Below are 8,873 nucleotides of genomic sequence, written 5' to 3'. Positions count from 1 at the left end.
GAAAAAAGACAATATTGCATCAGAAAGTTTTCAAACTGTCAAGTGGGATATCTCTGTCCCTGGATATTACACTGTCTGTGCCCCTTCCCCCCCCCCCCCCCTGTCTGTCTCTCTCTCTCTCTCTCTCTCTCTCTCTCTGTCTCTCTCCCTCTCCGCCCCTCTCCGTCAATTCAATTCTGTCCAAGGATGCGTTGATTGGGATGACTAAAAAAAAAAAATAGATTAACCCATTCTGACCTGAGATCAGATTCTAAAAAAAAATGTCTTCTACACATCCTGACAAAGCTATGGAAATCCTGGAAAGCTATGTTTCCGTGTCAGTCGTTCTTCGATTTTTCGAAAACAGCAGACCTACAAGCTCGTATAGCGCGCCACGCTATACGAGCTTGTAGATCTGCTGTTTTTTTTTCTCCCAATAGCTAAAGCAATGACATAATGCTATAACGCCAGAAAGGGGTTCCCGCCCAGAATAGATTAACAATATTGCCAGAGCTTCTTCACATTGCATTACAGTATATACAACAATCATATCCAGATAATGGAGAGAAATTAACCCGGGGGGGGAAAATAAATCATTAAATAAAAATGCCTGCTAAACAACAACAACAACAACAATGCGGGGAAATGACCCGTCCTCCCTATATAATTGAGTTATATAGTTCAAACGAATAACTAAAACCGTCTGCGTGTCTCTCTCTGTATCTTTCTCCCTTTCTCTCCATTTCTTCCTTAATTCTCTCTCTTGTCTTTCAATTTGCCCGTGCTTTGTTTGGCGTGACAAAAAGACAACAATGACCTTTTATCTTTGTATGTGTGTGTGCGTCTATGCGTGCCTCCCAATCAGGGTCTAATTCCTGGCAGGTGTGGTGTCCGCACGGGTGGAGCGGTGGTGCAGGGAGGCTACAATAATGGCCTTTTACAATGAACTGTGTGTGTGTGTGTGTGTGTGTGTGTGTGTGTGTGTGAGTGAGTGTTTGTATGTGTGTGTGCGTCTATGCGTGCCTCCCAATCAGGGTCTAATTCCTGGCAGGTGGTGTCCACACGGGTGGAGCGGTGGTGCAGGGAGGCTACAATAATGGCCTTTTACAATGAACTGTGTGTGTGTGTGTGCATGTGTGCCTCCCAATCAGGGTCTAATTCCTGGCAGGTGGTGTCCACGGGTGGAGCGGTGGTGCAGGGAGGCTACGGGCACGGCAGCGCGTACGACCAGGCCAGCGGCTACGTGTTTCTCCACGGCGGCTACAAGGCCCTGAACGGCAACAAATACGGCCTGGTTGACCATCTGTACAGCTACCACGTCCACACACGCACATGGTGAGCACACACACACACACTAAAGTTCTCATTTTCTGCCCGAACCCGACCCGGCCCGACATTTTAGGGCCGGGCCGGGCCCAAAAAATATGCTAATTAGCCGGGCCGGGCCTCGGGCTCTGTGATTTTCTGTGATTTTCTTTTTTTCTTTTTTCAAAAATGTTATTATAATAAAAATAGCAATTCTGTTATTTGTGTAATGTGTAGGCTATATAGCCTACAAGTATGTATTTATTATGAAGAGGGCTGCGCTATGGCGATTCACTTGTGACAGGAGGAAGACGGAGGAGTGGAGGTGGGGGGCTTGGAATGGATTACTGCGCGCAGGCAGAGAGAAGTGAACGGTGGGGTGGTTGTTTAATGTTTATACCGCTGGCTGGCCTCTGGTTTGCGGCGCACCAAATGAGCTTCAGTTCATAATGCTAAATGTTTTATAAATCAATCGGATTATCACACGATAGACTGCAACATAACAAAAACAGTTGCACTGAGCCATCTCGTTAAACCCAGCTGGCTGCGATGAATAACCTAATCATTAGGCCTAATCAACGTCATATAGTCACCAACGAACAACGATCCATATTCTGTAGTATATGATCTGACCACGCAATGTTACAGTCCACTGCAGGCTACAGGCTAATGGCTATTTGATTTACAAAATGATTAGTATTATAACCGCCGTCCCTCAGTGCGGCAGCGGCGCTCCTCGTTATATGTGCCCGATTTAAAATAACAGATCTCTAAGCTGTCGAGACACGCCATGAGCGGGTGCATGGATGGTTTGTAAACTTTGTAGGCTATGTTTGTTCTTTTAGACACCGAACGGGGACGATACTTGGGGTCTTGGACATAGCTTCACTTCAGAGGAAACGGGGAGCTACAGTACTCACCACCACTGGAAATGGAATCCATTAGAATGATATGGAAATGGTACATAAATGAGCTACATAAATCCTTTATTTCGGCGATAAGTCCATTGAACTCCGTTCTCACTCTCACACAGACACACACTGAAAGAAAAAAAAGAACGCCACTTTATTGCATGGCCAGCGCAGCAGCATGCGCCGTCAGTGGTTCACTGACGGCGCATGCTGCTGCGCTGGCCATGCAATAAAAGTGGCGTTCTTTTTTTTCTTTGTCGGGCTTTATAGGGCTTCGGGCCTAACATTATGGTATTTTTTAGGGCCGGGCCGGGCTTCGGGCTGACCCAGTTAGGGCCGGGCCGTGCCGGGCTTCAAATTTCGGGCCCGATGAGAACTCTAGTAGTTTATATGTATAGTTTCATTATTCATTATATTACTTTCTTAGCGTAGGCATGTTTCATGATAAATGTTTTTTATGTGATGTATTCCCATGCTTTTTTTTTGTTCTTGCTTAATGTAAGTCGCTCTGGATTAAGAGCGTCTGCTAAATGCCTAAACGCACACACAAATCTATATATTTTTTCTAAAAATACGAAATACATTTGTAAATCGTGGAAAAACATTTGCAAATCTTGTAAACACATTTGTAAATCTTGGAAACACATTTGTAAATCATGGAACATTTGTAAAAACATTTGAGACAAATTTCTCCCCATAGTTTACACCCGTGTTTCGAATGTACCGAGCATATGGACTGGATACATGACAATTCCATTATTATCCTGTACCTCCAGTTGTGAGTCTCTTTCATCTACCAGGCGTTTGAGGTGGAAGGCCAGGTTTCTAGACAGACTGTCCAGGTCTTCAGGAGGTATTTCTCCTCCCTCCAGCCATTGCAGATCCACCACATTCTCCTGGTTTTGCGTTACCTACAAAGTAACAAACAAGAACATTTACATCTAGTATTCTCTGGCGTTTCCATACGTTCAATGTTTTCAACCTGTAGTCCCAACCAAAAAGAAAAAAAAAAACAGCTGAGCGCCAAGGACGGAGTTCTCCGTTCAAATTAATCAGTAACGCCCCAGCGCTCAGGACGGAGATTGATAAAAATATGAATAATGAATACACATTAATGAATAACTCTTGATCTAAATCATTCCGTCCGACTCTAAGCAAAGATTGTGTGTTAGACGGCCCCGCCGCGGTCCCGTCGCTAGTCGCGGTAGAATGAATCATACCTCCCGTTGTTGCTGATCGCCTCGGGAGTGTTTGGGCTAAATCCAGAGTAATCTAGTAATGGTGGCGACACTAGCGTTGACTCCCATTGTAACAATGGAATGCGGAAGTGCTCATTCTATCTCAATGGGATATAGTTCCAAATGTTTGGAACTATAGGCCATAGGCACCCCGCTTTGAGATCAAAAGGTCATTGATTCCAGGGGAAGACCATTTTCTTTACAAAGTAAGTGCCTTTTGTATAGTTGTTACACTCCTTCCGAAATGCTATTTTGCTACATGTAACATAGCATTAATATCCTCACCGACACACCACAGTCACCCACTACTTTTCCGGAACTATTCCTCAATCTTCCCCTTTGTGGTCGAGCTAAATTTCACTCCATCATTCAGACATTTAGACATATACCTCTTGGATGTGTGCTGCTATCGCAGCTTTAGTGTCAAAGTCCAGGGTCTGGATGCGCTCAATATACTCTTCCTTCTTCTCACACTGGCAAGAGGGGAGAGGAGAATATACGTTTGTTGTGAACGTCAACATATCATAGAGGAGAGGAGAGGAGAGGAGAGGAGAGGAGATCCACAGGTTCATATATAGGTCCGCAAACCTGGAGATAGATACCAGACACATGGCACAGAGCCAACGTCTGATCTGCCATTTATGTAGGCCTGTTTTCTCGATAGGACCGGGTCAGAAATGTGAAATGAGTCTTTGTCTACGATACTGTGCGAAGGTGAGAGTAACGATGAAGAGCCAAGTGAAGAGCATAGGCCAGCGTCAGACAGACAGTAGCCTATAGTGAATCACTGTTTATCCATCAGAATCACACTGCCGCTAAACCTCCGGAAGGAATGTTATGGAAGTATCGTTTAAAAAATGCATGTTTAAAAGTGCATTCAATCTTTAACATCCGCTACAAAACATTTAAAAGATTTGAACTTCTTTATTTATCGTACCACTTCCCTTGTACTCGGATATTCAGCCTCCGCTAAATATCCGAGCGTCCCTAATGTTTTCTATTCCCCCCCCCCCCAAGAATTCAAAAGCTGAACAAATAGCATTTATTTTCAGATACAAAGACAATGTGTTGAGAGCTGCTTTTAAGACCCAGAAAGATAACAAATCAAAAGCTTAATTTCTATTCATTCTGACTCCTTCCTCTTTCAGCAAAGATAACACAAAGGTGCTGAAAGCGTAAAAGGTCAATTCGGTTGTTTAAGTGCTTAGTGGGAGCTTTGTCACTCACACACTGCACACTGTAAAATCATGTTCATTCAACTCTTGAGATTCTAATAAAAATGTACCATATTTGGTTACATTTGAACGCTCCTGAGTTACAAATTGATAAATGAGCACTGTTATGGATGTTACCGTGTAGTCTAAGTAGGTTAAGTTGTGACCAGGTCAAGTAAGTTATGACCAACAGTAATGTACAACAGGAACAAGCACAAATCATCTTCAACGGTTTGTCGAAAGTTGATAAAAAATAAAATGGTTGAAAGGGGCATTTCACAAAGACAATAGACATAACATTCAAAGAATATACTAGTATAATTTGTATTTAATTTGACATCATCATCATTACCTGGACAGCACAGCCTAATAGCAGCAGCAATAGTTTCTTCAACTCCTCCAGGCCTTGTTCTGTAGAAGACACACAGGAATGGTAAATTAAATGCATTTATTTACTTCATATTCACCCAGTCACACACACACACACACACACACACACACACACACACACACACACACACACACGTGACAACAGTGTTCTTTTTGGCGGCACATTTTGAATTTAGTTTTAGTCTTAAGTCTCTTCAATAGTTTTCATCTAGTTTCAGTCACATTTTAGTCACCTGGAATGTTTTAATGTTAGTCTAGTTTTATTCGACTGAATATCACAAGATTTTAGTCGACTGAATGTACAGTTGATTTAGTCGACTATAATGTATTTTGGTGGTGCCTTGATGCCGTCGTAATGACTGTTTTTACACTTGCTGAAAATAGCCGACCTACAAGCTCACAACGCGTCGCGCTGCGACGCGTTGTGAGCTTGTAGGTCGGCTATTTTCAGCATGCAACCAAGTGTAGAATGATTTATACCGGATCTCTTGTCCACTAGTCTAGTTTTTATACGTTGACGAAATTGTCTTTATTTTTAGTCTTAGTTTTAGCCATCATGTACAGTACAGTATATCAACAGTGACTATGAATGAATATACATGTATGACTATATAATGATGTCAGACCACCATGAACTTTCCTGGAGCTATTAAAAGGGATTCCGTTTAGCCGCAAGGAATTCCACCACTGTGCTTTTTGAGATATATCGCTGATGGAAAATGCTGTGTCGAGGTTCTGAGTGCTAGTAAGTGTAAATGGGGTCGAGACGTGGCGACTGCGACGGTTGGAGCGTCACATGTAAGTGAAATCTCAGAGCCCTGTTTAGTATGTGGAAAATGACACGAGCAGCTTGTATATGCTTGGTCAGAATGGGACTGTGTGACGTTAAACTGAAATACTCAAATAGCACAAACAATTTAAAATGCATTAAACATTGAAGAGACGAGTGATTACCTAACATTACCCTTGGAGGATTGCGCTTCCACCACCTAGCACACAAGCAGCTATACCGTGCTCACTTAGCTGTGTCTCTGTTTCCACTTTAATCAATTGTTACTGTATTCTTCAAATATCCCTCTACAGCAGATGGTCGTCATGTACATGAGCCATCATTTGCGATTCCCAATTCATTTCTGAGACTTTAGAGAAGTGAAACAGGCTTCAATCGTTTTGAGGTGTAATGGGGGAATGCTTTTTTTTTTTTTAGAACTACTGAAATCCTGGCAATTTGCCAGTAACTTCTGAATATACAAAATGTACAAAATAGCTGGGATTTCTGTATATAAACAAGTATATTCATACGTTGCAAATTCCCCTTCTGCGAAGACCTCGAGCTCTGCTGATAGAAACATGGCGACATGGGAGGGTGAGAGTAGTAACCTGCCACATGTCAGGACATAATTGTCCGAAAATGACGAAAGCCACAAACAGATGCTAACATCTCAAACAGGTCTGGGCTCATCTTCTGGATTGAGCCTGAGAAGTAGTAATCCAGGTGTGTGTGTGTGTGTGTGTGTGTGTGTGTGTGTGTGTGTGTGTGCGTGTGCGCATGTCTGTCTTTCTGTCTGCCACAAGTAATGATTCAGTGGGTGAATAATATGCTGTAATGTTAAGTAGGGGAGAGCGGGGTCAGTTGGTGCGGTAGGACGGTTGCACCTCGGACTGGATACCATACAACGCCTTTTCGTCGCATATTTCCGGTGACGTCATTCGATTCCACAGTGCCCGAAAGCCTTGCAGACAAAAAATTATCCATTTCCGCCTAAAATTGACGGAGCTACAGACCCTTTTGTGTTTTTGCACGCTTTAAGTAGCGGAGACTGGAAGAGAGACAGGTCGGTTGACGCGCATTTTACTAATTCCCTCCCTGCACAGAGATTAATTAATTTCAAGTAACCAAACTTTTTTGTGAACAAGATACACTTGTCCTCTCCCATTATCCCGAGTGTTTTTTAATTTTGGTGAAACGAGTCGGACGCAATCGGCAAGCAAAGTGATCTCGCTCTTACTTCCGCGTCTTTCGTCCTTGATCTTGCTTTTGACAGGACGAAAGGTTTTTTTTCTTTGCTTGCCGATTGCGTCCGACTCGTTTCACCAAAATTAAAAAACACTCGGGGTAATGGGAGAGGACAAGTGTATCTTGTTCACAAAAAAGTTTGGTTACTTGAAATTAATTAATCTCTGTGCAGGGAGGGATTAGTAAAATGCGCATCAACCGACCCTGCTCTCCCCTACACCTGCCTACCAGGCGTACAGTATTGTAATAAAGTGCACACCCTCACCCACCAATGCTTCAAAGGTTCAACAAGTTGTGTATTCAGAGACGCCCGTCTGCACTCAGTGCTGTACTCAGGGGAGTTGTGTGGGTACAGTACTTGTGGCCAGTGGTGTAAAGTAACCAAGTAGATTTACTTAAGTACAATCGAGGTATTTGTACGTTACAAGAGTATAAATTTGTAAAACAGGAAGGCCACTGCTTGGAACGACTCCGACCATACTTGCTTGTCCTCTCTCATTCATTAGCAAGGGGTTTCCGTCCCACTCTAGCCCATTCTGACCTGAGATCAGATTCTAAAAATGTCTTCTACATCCCGACAGTTTTCCATTCTGACCTGAGATCAGATTCTAAAAAAAGTCTTCTATGTCAGTCGCTCTTCGATTTTTCAAAAATAGCAGATCTACAAGCTCGTAGCGCGCCACCGAGTGGCGCGCTACGAGCTTGTAGGTCTGCTATTTTTTCAATAGCTAAAGCACGACATGATGCCAACACCAAAATGGGTTCCCGGCCCAAAATGGGCTAGACAAGATGGCCATTTCTGAGATTGTGGAAGCACCAGCTGTGATACAATCGCAACACATTCTGTCTCAAACAGTATAACCAGTGAATATTTGTATTATTAGCCCAGTTTGCCCATTCTTTGTATTCAGAATTTCAACAACAACAGTCCACTGTTTTGGAGGAGCAGTTTGCATGATATGAATCGTGAGTGCATACATTTGTACCCGTGTAACTGGGTCTCAGTGTGTATATCCTCAGGGGGTGTGTGTGTGTGTGTGTGTGTGTGTGTGTGTGTGTTAAACCAGTTCATCCGGTGTCTCAGGGGGTAGTGAGTGTCCAGCTCTGCCTCTAATAACAATAAATCCAGCTCAGTGACAATAACCATGTTTCATGGTGGATGGACAGACCACACAGGACAATCAGGCCAACCCCACAGCATTAGCTGGGGGTCAGTATTTCAGCCTAGTACACTACACACCGATAGCAAAATTAGTTTGAACCCATTTTGACCTGAGATCAGATTAAAAAAAAATGTCTTCTATATCAGGACAGCTATATGTTTTCCATGTCAGTCGTTCTTCGATTTTTCTAAAATAGCAGACCTACAAGCTCGTAGCGCGGGCACTTGGTGCCGCGCTGTGAGCTTGTAGATCTGCTATTGATTGATGTTATTATTATTGTTGATATTATTTGGAATTTCATGAGTTATAACCACTTATTATATATATTACACTTTTTATTACTATACTTATTACTTACTTGGGTACTCAGGGTTCTTTTTCAATCTACGTACAGCAAATGTCTTCGCCAAAAATAGGTGATCAGATCAGCTGCTTTTGGTGATTTTTAACGTCAAGTGTAAGGTTGTTTTCAACCATGTTGTAATGGAAGTTTTCCTCATGACATGCTGTATTTTGGGGGGGGGGGGGGGGGGGAGTAATATGACATAAATGTAAGGTGTTGTTACTGTTAAGTAACAACGTAATTCAGGCAGGGTTGCCATGGATGAAAACAATGTTTACAGGGGTCTGGGGTCTCTGAGACAAACATCTTTAGG

The 8,873-nt window shown here is 42.9% G+C and overlaps 2 protein-coding genes across 3 annotated transcripts in view; one reads left to right on the top strand and one right to left on the bottom strand.

Annotated features, from left to right (window-relative positions):
- LOC308328078 (attractin-like protein 1) overlaps window positions 1-2,338 on the top strand; it is a 307,756-nt gene extending 305,418 nt beyond the window's left edge. The window contains exons 9-10 of one of the 2 annotated variants that reach the window (XM_080781767.1): window positions 1,131-1,314; window positions 2,130-2,338. In XM_080781767.1, coding sequence (XP_080637893.1) covers window positions 1,131-1,314; window position 2,130 — 185 coding nt within the window. In that variant the 3' untranslated portion in view covers window positions 2,131-2,338. Of the gene's footprint in view, window positions 1-1,130 lie in introns of both variants that reach the window. The other variant, XM_080781766.1, reaches the window with a different exon arrangement.
- Window positions 2,339-2,438: 100 nt separating this feature from the next.
- The window catches only part of LOC308328082 (girdin-like), a 61,217-nt gene continuing 54,782 nt past the window's right edge, over window positions 2,439-8,873 (bottom strand). Inside the window, exons 5-7 of the mRNA XM_080781772.1 lie at window positions 5,000-5,058; window positions 3,823-3,906; window positions 2,439-3,106 (exon numbers count right to left, since the gene is read on the bottom strand). Of these exons, the coding sequence (XP_080637898.1) occupies window positions 2,897-3,106; window positions 3,823-3,906; window positions 5,000-5,058 (353 nt within the window). The 3' untranslated portion in view covers window positions 2,439-2,896. The remainder of the gene's footprint in view (window positions 3,107-3,822; window positions 3,907-4,999; window positions 5,059-8,873) is intronic.

Source organism: Protomyctophum bolini (genome assembly GCF_963924005.1).
Source record: "Protomyctophum bolini genome assembly, chromosome: 14".
In the NCBI taxonomy this organism is placed as follows: Eukaryota; Metazoa; Chordata; class Actinopteri; order Myctophiformes; family Myctophidae; genus Protomyctophum; species Protomyctophum bolini.
The sequence above is the reverse complement of the archived record's forward strand: the minus strand, read 5'-3'. Positions and strand labels throughout refer to the sequence as shown.